Here is a 23904-nt window from a genome sequence, read left to right as displayed (position 1 = left end):
GATTTGTTTACGGTTGCTTGAGTACTTGCGGTTTTACATCTTGAATCTTTAAATTTCATGTCTATAGACCATTCCAACTTGAGAGACACTGTTGAACTCCGTAGAAGTGCCCCGTCATCGAAAATTTCAATTTCTTTTTAATTTCATTCATGTCATTATACAAGAATACGCAAGGATTGGGATGATTGTTTTCCTTAGCTGAATAAGCGTGGAAAACGTCACTCTTTCGAGCTCATTCAAATATATATTTACATGGGAGCTATGCAAAACATCTGCTGTCTCGTAATAACTGCCGAGGTGATGGTATGGCTATGTTAGCTGAATATGTTTGGGCTAGTACACTTATTAGCGTCCAATATTTCTGTGCTGAATCGCTGTCTTGACACATATCAGGTCCTTCTTTTTCTGTTGCTGGTATTTGTCTTGATAAACCTCGAAATCGGAGCATCCGCGAGTTTATTGATAAACTTTAGGATGCTTAATTTCCTTCAATATTTGCTGGCATTACTGTTGATACGAACATATGCTTTTGAACAAACAGAAGACTAATGTTGTAGACTACTTCAACGTTATTGTGGATTTGAGGATCTGTAGGCTCTCCTATTACACGTGGTCTCCTTTTGTGTCTCTCCTTTTTGTGTCTACTGATATTCCCAGCGAACAGAGCTGCAACTCCAGCATTATGAATCAGAACTCACTGCCTACTTCTATCGGGCAGCCAGGAATCGCGACTGGAAGGCGAGACAAATTTGAGGACTTGGGGGTGCTTTCCCTCCACTCACAGGCTACCGGTGCACTGCCAAGTCCTGAGTGTGCTCATGGGATGTGATTTCAACTTTGCTGGCTAAATAAGACATAAAAGCGACAAGATTTCCCTGCGGATTTGTAGGAAAGCCGCGCGGCTCTAGAATTAAGGATCGGCTGTATTGTTTTGTTATGTTTAAATCGCATGAAAGCCGTACATGGCAGAGGCTTGAGACGACACATGTATCTCAAGGGACGCAACCGTGGAAGACAACGCTGCAGCGGTATATTGAGGTGTCACCAAATCGACCAATAGCAAGTCATACTTTTTGGGGAAAAAATTCAGTCGTCAACCGGTACTCCTCAACCTTGGCCTTCGTCGGTTCAATTTCATTGTAGGAGCAACAATCTCTGCAACCATAGCAACGACGAGTGGAACAGATTCCACTCGCTCGTTGGTGAATTCCGACATCGTCAATTCTTCAGCGATTGCAGCAAAATGTACGAAATAGCTGGTTTGGTCTGCTAGAGAAGCAGGACACGAGCGGCAAAGTCCACTATGCCTATTCTCGCCGCTAGCAGGGCCAATGGAAGCAAACGCGGTTTCTGCGACACCTGATCTGTCTGAGCAGTCTGGCCCAAAGCGAGCAGATACCCGGTAATTGTTGCACTAGAGCAATTTTTTATCATGCGCAACCTTTGCGGATCGCAACCACCCTTTTACAAACATCTCTTAGTAAAATACAGCGATACCAGTGGGTGACACGCTACTAAAACAAGGGGACGTATTCGTGGTTCTTCCGAAGCTCAAACCAATTCAACGAAAGAGATATTTGATTAAATCGACAATCACTTTATCTACTCGTGCTGCTTTCCCCCGGACATGTCTGGCAAGGCCCTTGTCACTTCAGTGATAGATATAGAAGGAACCTCTCTACCCTGTTCATCACTACCAGTGATAGTTCCGTGGCTGCTTTGGACACTGTACAGGACAGCAGAGAATTTTTCTGCTGCTTTTACTATATCATCGAAATTGCTGATTACACTATTTCACTTATCCCTCACTGCATGCATCCTTTCTTGTCCGACGATAAGTTATCTTGTCCTTGATTTCATGCTGCGGCAAGTTTTTTCTGCTCCATTAAATGTTTCCTTCGTTATAATTTCAAATATCGAATAAGTAGGTAGCAAGAGCTAAATGGGGCCCAACAAAAGAGCTTGGAAATAATACGCCTCTGGCCAGTCTAGTTAACCTAAACTGAATATAAGAGCTTTCCTGAAAGAAGTGATAATTTAAAATGCAAAATAATAAATTCTGCACCGTAGCAAGCCCAAACACTAACGAATTAAAGAGAGGAAGAGAACACGAGGCATTAACAAGAAACGCGAGTCGCTGCATGAAATCATCCCCGCTATTTTAGGCACACGTTCGTACGAATAACAAACAATTATTCCGCAGAAATGAAACCTGTCCCGCAGCGTTGCTAGCCACACCGACACTGCGGCTACTTCGCTGCGGCAAGCGCTCATATATACGCGAAAGGTTAATGTTTAATTACATCATTTATAATCACACTGCCCTTGTTATAAGAATTTCAGGAGTCTGTACTCAAATTTGCGTTTGATTTCAGCAACCTTTGGTCTTCGTAGGTCGATACATGCGCCGCCTACCTCTTGCAACACACAACACGCGAACCGCATAAAGAAAAGTGCCGACAGCTGTGCTCTTAGAAGCGTAACTTTCGGAACAGCATGTGTGCGTGGAGCCGGAACGGCCCCGCGGATACGTTGCCCTCAGTTGCCTCACTGGGGAAAACGGTGGAGGTGCTGCACGATGCCATATATGAGAGGGACTCCTCGCAAACGCTTGAATCGACGTGGCGAGGTCCAGTCGTACGCGTCGCTTCGTCCGCGCATCTAGTGCCACTCCAAGAGCTGACGTCCACTTTAGCACACAATGCCGGAACTAAGAGGAAAAGTGGCCCTCATAACTGGTATGTTTTTTGATAATGACTTGCACGCAACATGTAATTAATTACTATAACCACAGCAGCGCGCTGTACAAGATTTCGAAAAAGGCATACGACACAAATATACTACGCAACACTGTGCAATAGCTCATGTAAAACCAGTCACATAATTAATAACGCGTTTGTGTATGCATGTCTACCACGTCCATATTTCACTGAGAGGAGCATTAAAAAGGAGGGTAATGCGATAGATAATCGTAATTTCTCAATTCATCACGAAGATGTATCAAACTGTGACATGCTGGTAGTTGACTTGTAAAGCAAATTAAATTAAGTATTGACATTATTTAGTAGCCAGGTTTAAACGGCCATACAAATTACAGCACGTGGACTCGGTAGAAAAAAGTGCGCCTATCGAACTATAGGGCCCTATAACGTAAAACTATTCCAACATGTTTTTACTCGAATCCCCTGGCATGAAATTGGCGTGACCACCGACGGAAGCATCCGGCGGTGACCCGCAGAGTTGTCTGAGTAGACCTAAGAAACGTTCTACACGTTCATATGAGGGCACTTTTGTTTGCTTGAAAAACGAATAACATTGCCTACAGCTAGCGGCTTGTCTTATCTGATTGCCTGACAAGAAGCGAGGGGCACGCTCAGGTGGAGAGGCATTCGATGGAGCCGACACACTGCACTGAAAGTCGATAACCGGATGGAGAGGCTTGTTGCCGACGTCTGCGACTGGTCCGCTTGCACTTCCTTAGATTGAGCTGGCTTATCAAAAATCGCGGCGGCATGCAACGGAAGGTTAAGAATGACGCTAAAACGGGTCCTCCACAAACAAGACCTGGCACAGCGACGTCGTAAACGAGCGGAAAGTGCTGGAAAATGTTACGATGCCACGGAAAAATTTTTATTGTACGCGAGTAAACCCATGCCCTATGGCAGGGGCGAGTAGCCTATGCCTGTGCTTTCGGCGGCAGCCATCTTTCATTCCTTTCGAAGCGGGGCATCCTGTGGCTATTCAGACAAAAAGTTCAGTTTTTTTCGGCATATTAAAGCATCTTTAATTTGTACACGTCACTTCGACGAGGTCAGCTTTCGTGGTTTTGTGACGTCGCGTGACAGCCATGTGAAGTGGGTGCAGCCCGAAAATTTTTGACCGATAGCCAAGGGCTAACGGCGAAAAGGCGTGGAATCAGAAATAACTGTTTCTGTTGTCCGGTCAAATGATGCATATTCAGTATGTACGCGTCATATCAGAGGAGGACCCATCGCGGTTTTCGTCACGTTGCATGACTGGCGCGCGAAGTGGGGGTGGTTCAAAAAAAGTTTTTGACCAATCGCGGAGAGCTGATTGCAGAATTAGAAAAGAAACGTTTGAAATGGCTTTACATTATAGCGCCCATAGTTTCTTTGAAGCGGCAAAGCAAGCTTGTACTTGCGATATATACCTGCTGGTCATAACAAGCCGCATGCGCGAACATTCCGAGAATTAGCTGGGCCAGCACCTGATATTTCGGAAACATAGCCAAACGTAATGCGGAATAATAACGACGACAACCTTGCATCTGGGGCCCTATAGCGTAAACCTATTTTAATATGTTTATATTTCAATCTCCTGACATCACATCTCCGTAACCGCCGACCAAAGCATCGGGCGGTAACCCGCCGGGTGGTCTAAACAGACCAATCAAACGCTCTCCTCGTTCATTGAAGGTCACTTTTGTTTGCTTTAAAAACGAATAACATTGCCTACAATGCGAGGCTTGTCTCAATCTAATTGACTGAAAAGCAGTGAGGAGCACGCTCAAGTGGAAATGGATTCGACGGGGCTGAGCCACCGCATTGCAAATCGATAACTGGATGAAAGGCTGGTGCCGGCATCTTCGGTTGGTCCGCTTTCCCTGTGTTTGCGGTGGCTGGTCTAAAATCGCGGCGGTATGCAACGGAAGCTGAAGAATGACGCTAAAACGGATGATCAGCAAAGAAGAATTGGCAGAACGATGTCGTAATCGAGCCGTATATGCTCGAAAACGTTACACGGCCACGTAAACAATTTTATTATGCGCCAATAAACCCATGCTATCCGGCAGGTGTGAGTAACCAGTGCCTCAGCTATTGGATGAAGCCATCCGCTGCCTTGGATCAGGGCAGCCTGGGGATGTTCAGAAGGAAATTCAGTTTTGTTCGGCATATTAATGCATCTTTAACACGTACACGTCGCTTTGACATGGTGAGTTTTAGCGGTTTTGTGACGTCGCCTGAAAGCCAGCTGAAGTGGCTGAAGCTTGAAAACTTTTGACCAATAGCAGAGGGCTAATGGCAGAAAGGTTTCGAATGAGAAGTAAACATTTTTCTTTTGTTCAGTCAAAGCATGCGTAATCAGTGGGTACATGTCATATAAGATGAGGAGCTATCGCGGTTTTCGTGACATTTTTTGACAGACAGCTGAAGTGGGGGTGATCCAAAAAAGTTTTTGACCAATCGCTGAGAACTGATTACAGAATTGGAATAGAAACGTGTATATATTATAGTTTTACGTTATAGGCGCACTCCAGAGTCATAAACCGCGATTTCTGCCACAGGATGCAAGAAGTGACTCCAAAAAGTTTTTCTTTTTTATTTGGTGACTCGACAAACATCCGCTTGTCCGTGAACTCAACGTGCGTTATTATTAAATTAAAGTTGAAAGCTGGTAATAAAAAAATGACAGCTGCAAAAAAAAATGCTCAGGCAAACGTCCGATAAGAAAGGCAAGTACATGAATTGGTTCTTTGTGCACATTGACATTATCTGGGCAGGATGATAAATAGAAGAACAGAGGAGTTCCACACGTGTTATAGGAGAGCATATAGGTGCTAATATTCTCAAATCCACAAGAACATTGAAGTTGTCTACAACATTATTCTTCTGTTTCTTCCAAAGCTTATGTTCGTATCAACAGTATGCAAACAGCTATTGAAGAAATTTAAGTGTCATTTAGTTGATCAATAAACTCGCATGCGCTCTGATTTAGAGGTATATAAAGACAAATAAGGGTAACAGAAAAAGAAGAACCCGATAGGTATAAAGGGGGCCATTCAGCACAGAAATATTTCACGCTAATAAGTGTACTAGGCCAAACATACTCAACTAACATAGCCACACCACCGCCTCGGCTGTTATGCCGAGAGAAAAGGCGTTTTGGATAGTCCTCATGTAAAAATTGTCCCAGTCCTTGCGTATTCTTGTATATTGTATTGTATCTTGTATTGACATGAATGAAATAAAAAAATTGTAATTTTCGATGACGAGACACTACTACTGAGTTCAGCAAAGTCTATGAAGTTGGAATACTCGATAGACATGTAATTTAGATGTTCAAGATGTAAAACCGCAAGTACTCAATCAATCGTAAACAAATCACTTAGATGTGAAATGCGAATAGCTGGATAAACCATTCCCTTGCGAATAGGTATACGACCGCGTTTGACACACAAGAACTGAAGGCTTTTTGTTTTTTCTTGGGCAATGATCGCGTGGCTGACCACAGTTCCTTGTTGTGTCCACTGTTATTCCCCACGAACACAGCTGCAGCCCCAGCATTTTGGATCAGAACTCAATGCCTACTTCTATCAGGCAGCCAGGAATCGCGACTGGAAGACGAGGCAAATTTGAGGACTTGTGGGTGCTTTCTCTCCGCTCACAGGCGAACGGTGGCCTGCCAAGACCTGAGTGTGCTGATGGGGACTGATTTCATCTTTGGTGGCCAAATAAGACGTAAAAGCGACAAGATTTTCATCCGGATTTGTGCGAAAGCCGCGCGGCTCTAGAATTAGGGATCGGCTTTACTATTTAGTTCGATTGAATAGCATGACAGCCGTGCATGGCAGAGGCTTGAGACGACACCTGTTTCTCAAGGGACGAAACATGGGAAGGCAACGCTGCAGCGGTATACTGAGGTGTCACCAAATCGACCAATAGCAAGTCATATTTTTGGGGGCAAAAAAAGCTCAGTTGTCAACCGGTACTCCTTAACCTTGGCCTGCATCGGTTCTATTTCATTGTAGTTGCAACAATTTCTGCAAACGAGTTTAACAGATTCCACTCGTTCGTTGATGGATTCCGACATCGCCAACCTTTCAACGATTGCTGCAAGATGTACGAAAAAGCTGTTTTGGTCTGCTTCAGCAGCAGGACACGAGCGGCAAAGTCCACTATGCCTATTTTCGCCGTTAGCAGACCCAATGGAAGCAAACGCGGTTTCTGCGACACCTGATCAGTCTGAGCAGTCTGGCGCCAAGCGAGGAGATACCCGGTAACGGTTGTACTAGAGCAATTTTTCATCATGCGCAACCTTTTCTGATCACAACCACCCTTTTGCAAACATCTCTGAGTAATATACAGCGATAGCAGTGGGTGTCAAGCTACCAAAGCAAGGGTACCTATTCGTGGTTCTTCGGAAGCGCATGCCGCATGCCGCATGCGCGAACATTCCGAGAATTAGCTGTCCCAGCACCTGATATTACGGAAACTGGTAATGGAGAATAATAACGATGACAAACTCTCATCTGGGGTCCTATAGCGTAAAACTATTTTTATATTTTTTAATTCCAATCTGCTGTCATCAAATTTGCGTAACAGCTTACGAAAGCATTGGTGGTGACCCGCAGGGTGGTCTAAACAGACCAATAAAACGCTCTCCTTGTTCATTGGAGGTCACTTTTGTTTGCTTGGAAAACGAATATCATTGCCTACACTGAGAGTCTTGTCTTATCGAATTGACTGAAGGGTGGCGATAACTATTTTTCTTTTGTTTGGTCAAAGCATGCATAATCAATGTGCACACGTCATGTAAGACGGGGAGCTATCGCGGTTTTCGTGATGTCACTTGACAGACAGGTGAAGTGGGGTGGTCCAAAGAAGTTTTTGACCACTCGAGGAGGTTTGATTGCAGATTTGGAATAAACAAGTTTGGAATGTTTTTACGTTATAGCGCTCCTGGAAACGAAAGCGTCACGACTAACATAATTAGCATAAAATTATGCAGATCCCCCACCCATTCTGCAAATTTTGTGATGGGAAGCCTCCGTGAAAGGGTTAATTAAATATGATCGGACGGTTCACGTTCTGCACCCCGTTTTGCAGCATAGCAATTACACGCCGCCCATGGCAACAGGACTAGACCACGCGAGTCACGTGACCCACATGGCGATGGATTAGACTGTCTCAGGGATCGGACAATTTCTTGTAACAGTTTCTGAGTAACCGGTTGAGTTTGCCATTACACCGTCTCCAGCATACGCCAATTTTACTAGACGAGCACTTGACGAAGCAAATGGGCGAACGCTGCCAGGAGTAAGGAATATAACGTTTCACTTTATTAAAAATAATTACGCACTTGATGTCCCACTTCCGGTTTGATTGCCTTATTCCCTAGACAACAGAGCCCATCACGGGGACAATATGCGGGTAGCATAGCCGGCTATGTACATCAACCGATTCTTTGAATGAGTGCTGCCCTGTGTGTGAGCTATGTAACAAGGCAGCCGCAGATCCCAGCGCGTACGCTTCCGAAAAAGTTCTCAAAGAAAGCATCGCTTTCATGTGAACATTTTCACCCTATCAGGGTCAATAAATACGAATAAATAGAGCGCAATACATGCGATAACTACGCATAATATTTGCTGCTGCAGTAAGCAAAATATGCATTTGTTGTATCATGTTCCGCTGCATGTAACGAGCTTTTGAAATCGGGTAACTGCTCCACAATTATTCCGTAGTGTTGGTCGTATTTCGGGGGCAGAGTCTTGCCTATTTCTTCACCGCTCCCATCCAGCGTCGATAGGCCGCCGTCGAATGGCGACACGGGCGAAGGGTTACTGCAGCGCGCTGCACACCGTACTCGGGCAAGTCGAGCCGCCTGAAATGTAGCTGAAAAATCACAATCTTGTTTTATACAGGAGTTCACTGCTAACTGTGCCCAGAGTTCTAAAATTTCGCCTAAGCTCTCTGGGAGGAAGCGGCCAAGTGCCGGTTGAGGCTATTGTATGCTGCAAGTCGCATTAGTTCTTCCAGTCTGCATAATCTCACAATTAGTGAAACATTCATTAGCCAATGTCGGAAGTAATAAGCTTAGCTCAATGCATGTAACGGGAAAGCTATGAAGTGCTGCAAAAAAAAAAACGTTCAGTTGAACAGCTTCTAACGTCCTACTTGTTACGCAATCGCTGTATGGTAGTCGTAAAGATAACCCGCGACATTTAAAGCAGCACTGACGTACAGCCTCGTGCGACGCAGCTGCAGTCCTCTCCAACGTGTCAATATGAACCAACAGCGATTTTACCTTGATATTTACTTATCTTGTCGGCTTCTGGCTATAACGAACCACCGCGATGGAACCACATCGCTGGTGTAAATTGGGCACCCAGTGTCAGCGCCACTGCCGGGTCACTTCTGAAGCAGCCGCACGTACGGGGAAACGCACTGTTCACTCATGCAAGAGAGCTTTGAGAGCAATGCATCAATGCAATCGCAGGATGCATGCGGGCACGTTCCGTGCTTTATTTGAAATATGTCGCAAGCTTTCTTTGTTAAGCAAGACATAAGGTTGCATCACAAGGGATGGGACCTCGTTGAAAACCGTGGAAAGTGTGTGCTTGTAAAGGCAGAGGAGCATTTGCTTTTCTTCCGCAACTGAAACACTAAGCAAACGCTCAGAAAATTGACTTATGCCTGGAAACTTGCAAGTTTAGACGGTGTGAGTGTTTTACGCAAAGGCTTTGTTTTATTCATTTATTGGTAAATATAATAGCTCTATTTGTGTCTGCAGTGCGTTTTTGTTTCGAAATGCAGAAAGCTTTGGCCAAATGGCGCGCGCTAGGCTCACCAGTCGTTCGCCGTGACTGTTTCGTGGCGTCATCTCAAAAAGCGACCACGGTTCTCGCATTATTTAGCTATGCTGACGTTACACCGGTCCATCCCAGTACATCATTGTCCAGCCTTAATCATGTATTAGGCCTAGCCACAATCGAGACAGTCTCAGGAACTCAAACCATGGGATTCTGAAGGCTTTACAGTGCCCTTCTGGAAACTCGCATAGACGGTGGCGCCAGATTTTACTCTAGGTTGTAGTGTAAGGAGCTCTGTTTATTTCTTAACACTATACGTCGAGTCATGAACGTGCTGAAATGTATTGTAGGTAGTAAACATACAATATTTAGGCAGCAACTAATGGGTCGCGAACATTCGCTTTCCGCGTCATTCTCAAGATGGACACTTCATGTGCGCTTTGTGAAAGTCTCAAGATGGCATTAAATTCAACAATGGTATGTAGGATATGAAGATCAGTGATTATCCCCGGCAAGATATTAACATAGACGTTTATAAGCACGACAGCTGTTAATTCATCCTGTAGAAACATTCAAGTTTCCATCATCCGTACTCTTTATAATCAGAGACTGACATAATGATGTCCCACCAATCATACCGCATATCCGTCTCACAATGTTTTGCGCGCAAAGTGGTTTGCAAATACAATTAGGCATTACTTCAGAAAACTCAATTACATAATTTTCAGAACAGTGTGCTCTGTTACTATTATCATGATGAGGGCCATCTACAGATATATGTAATTTGTTATGGAGTCGCTTTCGTCCCAGTAATGCGTGTACCACGATATATTTTGCGTAGTTAAGGCGTCATTCAATAATAATATTTAGTTGCATGCATAGCGCCTACGTAATATTTTTCATTTCCTGTATTGAGAAATTTTGTGGTTTGAGAACTTCGTCAACTGTGTACAGGTAAGTTACGCTCCGCCAGCCGCAAGGGCCTTTTATGTAGGTTCTCTATACGAACGCAAAGTAAACTTGGGATTGGAAATATTTGCCGAAGGAAAAAGACTGGCCTCGTAACCTGTCCTGTGGTAATACCGCCTTGACAAATTAACAGTTCTCATTCCCTGCGATCTCGGAGAAAACGGAGCTCTGGCAAGGATCTTCAGGGTCCATCCAGCATTCAAGTTGAACTTGTCCCGTCAAGCAAGCTGATAAGCAAAGTGGTTCTCGCGAATGATTTCCTAGTGGAATTCCGTTACCCGATATTTGTTTACTTGATGCTATGCTAAGGAAAGAGAAACAGGGTATATAGGGAAAGGCTGGGAGAGAGAGGTACTTATTTTGGTAGAAAAGCTGGGAAGTTCGCCTAAATCAAAGTTCTGACTTGCTACTCAGCATTGGCGAAATGTGACGGGAGTAAAAAGGGAGTGATAGTGACAGTGATGTTCATGATGAGAGTGAATATCTTGGTGAGTCGACATGAGCAGCAAAGTCGCTTCAAGGCCTAAAATATCGACAGCTTTGTTGCAAAAACTTCATTGGAGCTTTTACAAAATCACACTGACAAGAATACTGTCATGGTACCAATAGAACCTTTTCAGACAAAGGTTTATCGGTAAACTTGACCAAATGTTTTACCCGTGACTTTCTTTGCACACCAAGTCATAGATAAGTGCACAAGACGTGTTCTGCTGTTTAGAGTACCTCGTACTGCTGGCAGTGCGGACTGTCTGCAAGGCCAACAAGGTGTAGGTGGGGCCGATTGAACACCACACCTAGTCCTAACCTGTGAAGAAAGCTTGCACAACTTCATTTCTAACCATGCTGAAATATCCGGTTCACTATACCGCACTGGGTAGGGCAAAAAGAGGAAGATAGACGATAACGCAAGAGAGCGCAAGTCTATAATGGCGAGCGCAATGGTGGCATATTTCAGAAATACACCAGAGTTGTGGGACTTTGCAGAAGTACAGCGCAATCTAGAGCGCAGCTGAATCTTTGGAACAGATGGAAGAGCTTCAGTTCACTGTAATTAAAAAGCATCCTTTAAAGCGTTGCAGGTATATGACTGGTTCGTTTCAAACCTTAGGTGCTGTATACGTAAAGCTATCGCAAGCAGCTTCTATTCATTTCTGTCATTAGGCTTCCACGTGTGGGCCAATATTTCGGACAACACCAACTTTACCTGTGTGACACGCAACGTCTTTAAGAGCGGTATTACGTAAAACTATTCCAAAGTTTTCTATTCCAATTCGGCAATCAGCCCTGCAAGATTGGTGAAAACTTTTTTGGACAACCCCCACTTCGCGTGTCTGTCATGCGACGTCGCAAAACCCGCGATAGCTCCCAGTGTGACATGACAATTCGATAAACATTTTATAAACATAAGCAAATTCGATAAACATTTTAAAAAATGTATCGCAAACGCTACCGTCATAAACGCTGTGTCATAAATGTGCAGTAGTGTTCCACTTATGTTCCCTAAGTTTGACCTCGGTGGCGCTTCTAGTTCTGCCAGGGCAAAAAGCTAAATTTTGGGTAGCTCGTAGACACACTTGTCGTGCTATAGAGCGCTGTGATTTAAAAAAAAAGAAGTCCAGTTTAACGTGCCTAAACTACGCCCTAGTTGGGGACTCCGGAATAATTTGGACCACCTGAGGTTCTTTAACGTGCACCAAAATCTAAGTACACGGGTGTTTTTGCATTGTGCCCTCATCGAAATGAAGCCACCATGGCCGGATATTAGTCCCGCGACCTCGTGCTTAGCAGCCCAACACCACAGCCCCTAAGCAACCACGGCGGGTGTAAGGTTGCTAGTATACCTAATTTATTGCAAAGGCCGTAAACATTCGGCCACGCGCTCTTCAGATTCCGCGGATGCCGCGGAATCTGAGGAGCGCGTGGATTAGAATTTCGAAATTTTATGGGTATACATTACCAATAAACTTCTTACGCGAAAGGTGAATTGACATTTCGAAAGTTGTGCTTTACATTTTAAATTCCGGAACTTTGTGGCTTGACTCCAAAGCTCCAAACCTATGACTCCAAAGGTGCCTTCACTTTTCCAAAGTCGTACATTGGACCGTATAAGGAGACAAGCCAAATCAACATACTATCAGATCAGTTGACAAAGCACACAGTGAAGTCCGATGAGACGAAGCGTTGTGATGGTTCATTTGTGCCGTCTTGTCAGAGAAAAGTATATGAACGTTTTTTTTTTAACCTGCACCAAAGCATCTATCTGAAGACACTGAAGCCAGCAAAGGCAACTACGTTCTTATTTATTTTTCTACTTTGACTTTTATTCGCGAGGACACATTGAGCCTCTTCGATTCTCGAGCTCTCTTTACCCGCGGGCTGCCAGAGCCAGCCAGAGGGCATCCGTTTTTCTCCTGTTGCCCGGACCACCGCGCGGCGCACAGCGGTGCACGTTCGTTTTAATCTGGCCGAGTAGAGTTTCGCCCGCCAAAGTATTGTACATTTTCTGGCTAGCGGACGAGTAAAAGAAACAATGGTCGCTCGCTGCCGTTACTGTGGGGACTCGACGGAATTCAACGCGTTCGCTTGAGCTCAACCTCTATGGAAAGTCGTCTCGCCGGTGTTGCATACCGAGCAGTATGCGTATGGCTCGCTGTGGGCCAAGCGTCTCACGTTTCCTTTGATATTCCATCGGTGGGTGCATAAAGTAGGCATAGGACTGTGGTCAACATGCTTTCCTTCAGGTTTCTTTTTTTTTTCATTTCGGTGCCACCGGCTAACAAAAGAAAAAGTAACGACATTGTTGGGGCGCAGCTAATTGTCGCATAATCAAAGTTCAATTTTCTTACCGCTTCTTCTTTTGCGGGAAAAAATGGACACGCGACGCTTCAATTGCAAGGTGCTCATACTGTACTATTGCGCTAGCAATTATGTGGGCACTTCAGGCGCATTCCTACCGTCGTCGTCTCCCTCACGTTCCGTATAAAGTGCCAGGGCGATAACATCGTGAACCCACGTGGCATGATGCATGTGTGAGTGAAAGTATGTGGGGGATGGCACGGGTGAGCTGAGGATAGTGGCTCAGTCTTCAGTGTGTGTGTGTGAAAACTTTTATTGTAATGAGGTCCGAAGGCTCAACTTCTTGAGCCAAGGCGGGCCGCACCCACGTTGGCACTGTCAGGCCAAGCCTTTCAGCGACATCATGGGCCCTCTGGACTGCCCTTAGTTGGTCGTAAATCAATGGGTTTTGAATCCTTTTCTCCCACTCTGTCCATTCTTCAACGAGGTTGGGGAGAGTCGCGGGACACCCCGCCAGCACTTGTCTGATTCCAATGATGCCATTGCAATCGTTGCAGCCCATTTTAATCTCCCTTTCTGGATATATTTTATTAATGGTGTACGGTGTGGGATGTGTACCCGCTTGCAATAAGCGCAGTGAGACTGCCTGAGCCCTGTTCAGTTTTGAATGAGGCAATGGGAATTGTCTGGGTCCCAAATAATAATGTTTGGTAACATCATTGTATGTTATTAAATTATCTCTAGATTCCCTGGCTTGATGGTGAACGGCTCGGTTGTGACTGTCACGGTTAGCAATTCCTCGTGCCAAGTCATGCGCAACCTCATTGAAGTTTACCCGAGTTTCGTCCACTTCCCCCATATGCGCAGGAAACCATTGGATTTCAGTTCTCATAATCTCAATCTTTTCAAGAAGTTTAGCTGCAACTCCAGCTACGTAGCCTTTATCAAAACACTTTACAGCGGATTTCGAATCACTGTAAATGCAGGTCCACTTATTACTCCTGATGGCTAGAGCAATTTCCGCTTGTTCCGCCACCATGGGGTCTTTGGTAAAAATAGTGAGAGCGTCTTGCACCTTCCCTTGATAATTTGATACAATGGCCGTATATGCTTCTTTACCTTTCACCCAGGCAACATCAACTATAGCTGCCAGTTGGTTCTGCTTCTCTATTCCCTGCAAGAGTGCTTTAGCTCTTGCCTTTCTCCTTTCGACATTATACTCTGGATGCCTGTTTTTGAAAAGAGGGTTGGTTCTGATCTTGTTCCTAACTTCAGTCCTTTATTCTACTTCAGCCCCTATTGGGCTCCTTGATGTATGCAGTTCTGCACCTATTGCCTGTAATATGTTCCTGCCAGCTCGTTTCGTGTTTCGTGTTGCGCTAGCTGCTGGGCCTCCGCGATTTCTTCCATTGTGTTGTGCACCCCTAGACTCATGAGTTTGTCGGTTGCAGCGTTACTCGGTATCCCTAGGGCCACCTTAACGAGATTCCTGAGCATCATATCAAGTTTGTTAAGTTCTGCCTGCTTGCATTTGAATAATCCAGCCACATAAGTGAAGTGACAGAGAGCAAAGGCGTGTATTAGCCTCAAAGCGCTGTCTTCTCCAAAGCCTCTGTGTCTATTGGTAATTCTCCTTAGTAACCTAATGACTTCATTTCTTTTATCTTTTTTTATCTTTTTTATCTAGATATTTTTATCTTTTTTATCTTTTTTATCTTCATCTTTTTTATTGCCCCTTCGGTCGACTTGTTAGGTAAGGAGACAGCTTTTTGGGCGGTTAACATGTGGATGAGGTGGCGCCACTGTGCATGGGTTATATAAGTGTATTTCCTGAAAATCAAGGTGTTGAAGTTAGCGCATTGTGGTGTCGCCTCCCACCCGTCCTTGTTTGCTGGCGCTAAATATGCTTTCAGTTTACCAACACGCCCAACAAATGGCAATGCTGAAAGGTGTTGCTGACTTTTTTTTCGATCGTCAGGGGCCATTACTGATCCATTTGCTAAACCTGCAGAGACTGTCAATCGTTTCCGATATTGTGAAACGCCGAGTCGGCTGCGTGCCACAATCAAGAACAAGCGACGTGGAAAATTTACGAATGGGGATATCTTGCTCCACGACAATGCCCGTCCCCACCTCGCTGATGTGGTTAACACGAAACTGGCAAAGTTCAAGTGGGAAACACTGCAGCATCCGCCATACATCCCAAACTTGTGGCCTTGGGACTTCTGTATTTTGGGACAATTGAAGAAATAGATCACGGGAACCTGAATTCGTCTTGGACGATAATGTGAGAGTCAGGTACAGACTTTTAGAAGCAACCATCCAAGGAATTTTATGAGACGGGAATCACGCGTCTCGTTATTCAGTGGGACAAATGCCTAAATGCTCACGGAGGCTACTTTTAAATAAAGTACCCCACTAGTCCAACATTCCTATTGGCTCACTTTCATTTGCGTCGTCCTCGTATAAGTTGCAGAACTTCTGCTTTTTATATATTCACTCTGTAGAGGCTATAATTTTAGTACAGTTACTCACAGTACGCGACCGGTGACAGGTTCTACTGCGCAATACATTGGATCAAAGGAAAGCGTCATTGAGAGTTTTCACTGGCCATTGCACATGCGCGAAAATGTAAGCAAAGTGCATTAATGTCAAAGGTTGATGAAAATATTTGTCTTCAACTTCTTCATTTCATGGCCTTTACGTTTTTCATATCAGCAACATGCACTGCTTTGCTGGTTTCGAACTGATATATTTTATCAGTGCGTGTGATATTTTCTGTACTTTTCAAATGGACAGAAAACGTGGAACCATTGATATCAGTTATTTCGGGCGCAATTTTTGACACATACGAGTATGTTCTTGTATAAAGAACTACATATTTTACTTGTCTTGACAGTGCGTAGCGTTCAAGAATTCGTTTTCAGCATTTATGGCAATGGTAATGCAGTTATTCATGTATTTGATTCCTTGACAAACTCGATAAGGAGGAGGCCGAGCTTCAACGTGAGCCCCTTCCAAACGAAATTTCTGCCTACGCCACTGTCCGCGGTCACCGAGTGAGATGTTTACAGCTGTTCGTAGGGCCGATAAACCTAATAACCTTACTTCGTATAGCGGTGTAATAATTTGTTATACCAATCAATACTTCGCTGTTCCGGCGAAACGGCGCTGTTTAAAAAATTAAACAAGTGAGTCTGATACTGTTTTATTCAAAAAGAGATTTTCGCATTTTACGGAAGCACTATTAATCAAGGAGTCAGAGGCGAGTCGTAGCCCCCATTTGACGTCCTTTCTTGTTCAGTTATCTTAAGGTAACATTCGCTGAGTTATATCCGGACGCACGCCTAATTTAACTTACTGTGCTGGTCACTCACGACATAATATTATGCATTGGCAATATTGTTCAGTGCTTAGAGATTGTACAGAGCAGTACTGGAGCGAGTTCTCTCGTAGACTACGTGCGAACACTAAGGCAAGGGTTTTATAAATGTTTCGAGCAAGAAGGACTTTTCGTCTCACCAGGTCAGCTTTTTGTTTTTGCGAACAGCAAAGTTTGTCTACGTAAATTCATTCCAGGCTCGTCCGCGTTCCTGCTAGGCATAGTTAAACTAAATTGCACGAATGTGATCAAGTAAAGTGCTCTACTTCCTGAATCGGTCGGTCAGGCCCACAAATAATTATACTCGCTTGCTGATGCTAAATACTCGAATGCGACGTCGACCAACTGTGACAGTGTCGTTCGGTCACTCAGGACATCAACCCAATTGGCGGGATTGACTATCCTGCATGTTACAAGGCATGCAGAACTGTACTTGATCGTGTTGAAGATTGAGGTACCTGTATAGCTTTAAGCGATAAATTATCAGGAAGCCGCACACCACCATCCCTTGAATGTCATCGCGGCTGAACAACAGTTTTCATGATGAGTGATTTAGTCCTCGTAGTCGGCATAAAGTGGCCGTTGCGCTCTTCGGATTTGACGCCAAGCGCTTTTTGTGTCTGAGGATGGTGAACAAAAGGGAAACGCCCTGATCGCAATACTCCAGAACAGCTCATGCGACCAATCGGACACCTTATCAAGAACGTGCCACGGCCGTTTCCGCGTATATTTGTGGATGCGTATTTGGCCACGCATTAAACTTAGCTTTCCCCTTATCCTTGCTATAGCAAAGATACGGGCACCCCAACCCAATTTTCACCGTCGTCTTCGGAGTCGTCGTGGTTTCGTATAAAGTCCAAGTGCGATACCATCGCAGCCGCGCACCGTATGGTGTGCGGAAGAGGGAAAACGTCTGATCGTCAGTCGAAAAGGACGGTGGCTTGACGCAGCGGCGTCGTCTCGCGCGCGCGAGGGCTGGGCGGAGCGGATAGACGTGTGCGCGGGAGGAGGTAGGGGGTGGAAAAGAAGAAAATTACGTTAGTTTGCATGTCCCCTTCTACTGTCGCTGTGGCTGCACATGGCACGGCTGAGCGCGACCGCGTGTGCATTATCTTGGAGGTAACCAAGCTCGAATGCTGGGTGACCGAGGTATCTGTCGCTTTGTGTACGCTGGCTTCTCGCGCGCCTAGTTCGCGTTTCCGCGAGAGGCAGCCCCGAAGGCAAGTTCTCCCGCCGCTGCTGGCACCCTTCATCACGCCCGCGCTCTGACAGGGAGTGTTTGTGGACATCGAGTGAGATGTGTTCGTTTTTGCCTGTGTGCGCATGACACAGTGTTTGTTTGGCATACTTAATGTTGTTAGTAAGGCGAATGTTCACAGCATGTTATAAAGCTGATAAAACTACTAACCTTGTTTCGTATAGGTAATAGCTTGCTATCGCAATCAATACTCCACCTTTCGGCAGAAACTACAACTTTTCTTTTACCTCATTTCATGTTTGTGTCTTAACGACATTTTATCGGACTCTCGGTATCATTGCACCAGGATGACACCTTCAAACACTTGAAATAAAAGTTTCTTTTTTTTGGAATGGCATTATTGGATTCGCAGCCACCGTATCTTGTCCGAGAGGCATCGATAGCGACAGCGTCGACGTTTGCCAATTTCAGCTGCTTCACTGTTGCCAAAATCTACTATGGCCGTTTCTAATACAATCACCAACTCGTCTTTAATTCGAGCGTGGTTATTCGACAACCAGTTCGCACTGCTCGAGTTGCACAGCCCCTCCAGCAGTGCGAACTCTTTTCAGTTCAAATGACCGGACACGCACACCACCAAGTTTGTATACTGAAGTGTCCGATCTTCAGTCACTGAATGCATTGAATTGGTTTTTGAATCAATCGGCCTACTGCTCGTCGAATGTGTTCGAGCTCGATATCAGCGGGGATCGCCTCTCCCTTAAAACAGATTTTCGCAACACGCGTGATCTCGAGTTGGCACGTCTGCCTTAATACTTCGAGCGTATAGTGAACAGCTCCGTGCTTACAAACACCCGCTGAAACAGCATCATAACGACCTCCCCAAGATTGGCGTGGCACCACTTTGGCTGAAGATTATACAAGTACAAGGCCTGCACATTATACAAGGCCTGGAAATCCGCAACTATCTACGCAGAAGTCATATTACCATCAATGAGCTCTATGCGCAAACCATTCCACTTTCACACGAAAGCCCATGCGCTGAACCGGATGCGCGGCAACATTATAGAAGTACGCGGGTGAGCGCCAATTGTGGACTTCATCGCTTTCACAAGTACATATTCATTATTGTCACATTTAATCTTTAGCTTCTTCTTTAGTTGTTCACGCGTTTCGAAATAATGCGCTCGGTCGGCCTCAGTATCTCACGCGGTACTCTTAGTACATTCCTTATCTAAGCGCCATCGGTTTCAACATTGAAGGTTTGGCTTTCACCAATTGTTTTATTGGAAACAAGAGGCAGAAACAAATGCCGAAATGCCCTTTTGAGAGTGGTTGTTGTTATGCTTTATAAAGGTTCACGGTAGCTTCAGGCAATTGCCTTCCGCATGTGCGGTGACAAATACCAAACTTGTTCATTTTATACACACGTCATCGCGGAGAAACCATGCTGGTCCCGAAAACTAGCTTCACCACATCAGTCGCATGTGCACATATGCAACGCAACCCGGCCACGGCGGCCGCATTTCCATGGGGGCGAAATGCGAAATCACCCGTGTACTTAGATGTAGGTGCACGTTAAAGAACCCCACGTGGTCGAAATTTCTGCAGTCCTCCACTACGGCGCGCCTCATAATCAGAAAGTGGTTTTGGGACGTAAAACCCCATAATATTTTTGCACGTACGCACACAACATGGCAAGGGAGAAAAAATGGGAGATTTCGAAATCACTACAGGCTTTTAGGGCTTCTGTCGCAGCTTGCGCTCTTTATGATGTACGCCTACTAATATTTAGCCAAGGTGCCGAAGTGTTCAAGTGTGCTATAATGATTATCGATTTTCACGGTCATATAAGGCAAGTTACGTTGCATAGTTTTAAGAACACAACCACATATTAAAGACGCTCATACACAAGGTGTTGCGTATAATTTAGTTTATGCTAGAGCTTGTTTGTGTAGCCTTATCATATTGAAGTTTTGTTAGAGTAACGTTTCTCGCATTGTGCTGTTTCTTTGCGAGCGACAGGCGCCTCGGCGGGCATTGGCGAATGCACGGCGAAGCATTTTGCTTCGCTTGGCTGCTGGCTCTCCCTCACTGGGCGGAACACCGAGAATCTGGAGAGAGTGGCCGAGGCTTGCTGCGCACAGGGGCTTCCTCGGGACAAGGCAAGTAGCCTGCGGTGCCGAGCTGAACATTTATTCATGCAGATCACGAAACCGGCGCTTGGAGAACTGTCCAGATCGCATCCACACCAACTTCAATATTGGCTGATATTATCGCAACTGTGATTGTAGGCTTAAAATCAACAAAGCAGAACCTCTGTATGTTTAAAGAGTAACGATCGGGGTTCCTTGTTAAACCGTATCACAATTCTGCTACAGATACACTATACCTACAAAGATGCTAAAACAAGGAAACCGAGGAAATACCAGTTAACAAGGACGTCAAAAAAGTTTTCTTCATTATTTTTGCTTCGTGATTGCAAAGGATACTGAAGGTCCTAGTTTAGGAAAGATGAGGTGTAATATTTTGCGTGACGTCACAAAATATGCAGTTTTATGGTGATAGTGTTCTGTTGATCGATACAGGATGTACCTTGCAAAAGATGACTGAGGGCCTCTAGAGGCAAAATAGGTATGAATTTACTAATCGTCAGGAACATAAGTAACCTCCAATAGCACGACAAAAATACATTTCTGTAACGAAAAGCTCGTCTCTTGAAAAATCACAAGACTATAATACTTATCCTAGACCGTTCGCCCCAGTGGCATTGGAGCGGGCGAAAGACGTCTCCGTGCGACTAAGTATAAGTGATATCGTGAGCCAGGGAAATTTACAGGCATGGAATTCTGTCGGTTAACGCGAGACCGGGGTGTCTGTAGGTCGTTGGGCAAGACCGTCGCTCTGCAATGTACAGTCGGTGTCACCCTTGTGTAGAGCGCCGAAATGGGGGCCGCCGGGCCGGTCCGCAGCCAGCCAGCCAGCAAGGCCTAAAGGTAGCTGCTGGCTCGAGATAAAAAGCGCCTGGGCACGCGCGGCAGGCGCATCTAAACTCGGGCCCAGCCACTACCGTTAGACGTCGCTGGCAGGCTGCGGAGGGCCCGGCGGCCGACATTCGCACGCTCTACACAAGGGTGACGCCGACTGTACATAGGATAGGCTGATGACAAAGTAGCATGTGACTTACTTCGCTTTGAGGGCATTCACTCGAAACAAATAGAATGGCGTTTGATTAACTTTTACGGTGCGCTTCATACTCATAAAAGTATCATCGCCTACTGTGAAGTCAGCCGCCGTGCTCTTAAATCTTTGACTTGCGATTAGCTCTCCACACACTCATATTTTTAAGGTTTTCCTAGAAAGGAACGAAAGCTTGGAAAATGTATTTTGCTATTCGTCAGGATGACGAAACGAGGCATGAAGTAGCGCAGTTTTTAGGAGAAATGTTTACTTCTTCTTAGCAGCACATTGCGCAGAAATGAAAAAGAATCAGAAAGGCAGTTGGAGAATATGAAGTTAGTATGACGAATAAGGTAATTACATAATCATAACAAGAAGCGCGCAACCTGCAGCTCTACTTGTGATCATGACTCGACTTTCTGGCTGAATGACCAGGGCTCCCTCCATGAGCTGGCAGGTTCTCTATTGGCCCATGAAGCCACGTTCCGATGGGCGCAACTAAACAACCCTTATGTGCTCGGCGTTAGATTCCCATTAAAGAATCTCACTCGGTCAAAACTTGTTCGGCGCGCTTCACGATGGTGTTCATCACAGAGTTCCTTGTTTTCGGTGTTTTTGACCGAATTCAGCGAATGTATTTCAGCCTTGATTATTTTTCTGAAGAATTAAGCGCTTATCTGCGTTTATTTTTCTTTTAATTTCCAAGTAACCTAAATCGTGAGATTAAGGTTCTCTGTTTTGAATGGTCACACGACATAAACAGATACACCAACTATAGAAGGACGCATCCACAGTGCCGAAAGTAACTTTATTCCGATGAAATATTCACAGTGATGGTAGATCAATACAAGTACAGTCGTACAACGCGCATTACAACTTGTTGCAGTATAGAAAGGTACACTCAACAATGTTCGTGTTAGTGATGGTAGCACGCTCCTTTCGAATTATAACGCTTAGAATAAATGCGCCTTCCAATTAGCGCTAGAAACTGATAAGGTGACAGTGTGAGTGCTCAGCGGGATTTGATAGGTTTGATAGTGTGCACCATGTAGATTAGATTTTTTATTAAATCATCCATGAGTTACGGCATGTCGTCCCTGCCAAGGCACCAGCCTCAAAATGTACTCATGGTGCGCTAAGCAACTTGACGGCTCAGTCCAGAGCATACGATTAATGTACGGAGTATGCACCGAGTATTCCCCAGAGTATCTAAACACTGAACCAAATTATTCGCTCGCACAGTGCATTTCCGTGGCAAGATCGCTTCCAACAGTCTGCGACTGTATTTAGTATTAGTGGCATAGCACGTGTGCTGGCATGGCACTGTCCTGGTGCAGTAATGATCGTCTGGCAAGTCTGAAGACTCGAAACATCAGCAATGGAGCTCATCACTGAGTGATCGTGCCAATGACTGAGTAAAGCACAAAAATCAACTCCTACTTGATACACCGCTGTACTGAATTATTGACAGTATAATAGATCAATTGCCCTTAAATGGATCGCCAACTGTCTATAATGCGTCATGACATGTTGGTGCAAATGAAAAGACCAGAATTTATAGTGATATGATAGAGCATGCAGTTCACGATTTAAGCATAGATTTTGATTGTAAATTTGCGCCGAAAGTGGCGAAAATTAGCCTTGAAAACTTGGTTCTAGAGGTGTAGTATATGAGATTACTGCCCCTAAGTCAGCTGTTATAGTCTGCTGAAGAATTATTGTTAAACATCGCCGTCTTAGTATTACGTATCCGTATTACGTATTACGTAGGCGTTTTTTTTTCAGATCAAATCAAACCGTCAAGAAATTACTTGTGGATGTTTTTGTTTCTGTTTTGCTTAAAAGAGAAAACACGTAACTCTAATCATGACCACTTTGTTGCATTAGAACGTGAAAGCCCAAAAAACAAACAGAAAAAGCAGACTCTTTCCCTGCCATAAATGCAGCTGTATATGCTGTGTCATATGTAACTTTACTATAGACATACCGGCTCGTCTGTCGCTAGTGCGTGGAAAGTGTTGTTTTGGTAATAATTAGGAATTGTTTTATTGGCCAGAATACATGCAGACGTCTGTTGCCTATGGTGATTGATTAGAGCGAAAAAAGGCAGTATTCTTTTCGCGGTGCAATTGTCTATACCCAGAAGGGTTTGGGTGCCAGCTAGTTGGTACGGATCATTATGCCCATTATGTACCCTTTAGGTACCCATTATACCCATTATGTATCCTATGCTGACATTTGTAAAACTAGTTTTTCATGACAAACTTGCGACATCGGAAGACTTAGTTTACTTGAGTGACCGCTCCGTACTAACATTTCACTCTCCTAAGATTTCGCACCAAATAAGAGGTACAACTTTAAAATTCTGCCATTTTGAAAGTTTATATATTTAGTTGACTTCCGGAATGTACAGACTAAATGATAATAAAGTGTGTACCTTTTTAATTAACCGATATTCCCAGGACAACTCTGTCGGTGAAAAAGTTTTAGTTTCTCTGAATTGTGAAGAGTTGTTGAACAAAGGCTCTCACCAGAGGGAACGCTTCGGTGAGCGGAAGTGCTTTCACAAGCCCAAGCAATGCTTTCCTTTCGAAGAAAGTAATTTCAAATAAAGTAACCGTTGCCCACCCGAAGACATGGTTTCTTGTCGAAACAATAACTTTAGTTACACTCTTTGAGCTACCAGTGCTGATGACTTCAAGTCCCTTATCTTCCTGTGAACCACTCTTTTGTTTTAATTACTCCTGCCCATGAATATTGCGAGGTCTTAAAAGGCAGAATTGAACTGGGAAGAATATAAAATTGAGAGCATAATTCACGTTTGGCTCT

At 44.6% G+C, this 23904-nt stretch overlaps 1 protein-coding gene across 1 annotated transcript in view; it reads left to right on the top strand.

Moving 5' to 3' along the window:
- The first annotated feature begins 2557 nt into the window (after nt 1–2557).
- LOC142576295 (putative oxidoreductase TM_0325) overlaps nt 2558–23904 on the top strand; it is a 389068-nt gene continuing 367721 nt past the window's right edge. Inside the window, exons 1-2 of the mRNA XM_075686351.1 lie at nt 2558–2738; nt 19921–20060. Of these exons, the coding sequence (XP_075542466.1) occupies nt 2702–2738; nt 19921–20060 (177 nt within the window). The 5' untranslated portion in view covers nt 2558–2701. The remainder of the gene's footprint in view (nt 2739–19920; nt 20061–23904) is intronic.

This window comes from Dermacentor variabilis, chromosome 3 (genome assembly GCF_050947875.1).
Source record: "Dermacentor variabilis isolate Ectoservices chromosome 3, ASM5094787v1, whole genome shotgun sequence".
NCBI lineage: Eukaryota > Metazoa > Arthropoda > Arachnida > Ixodida > Ixodidae > Dermacentor > Dermacentor variabilis.
Note: the sequence above shows the minus strand (reverse complement) of the source record. Positions and strands in the feature narration are given on the sequence as shown.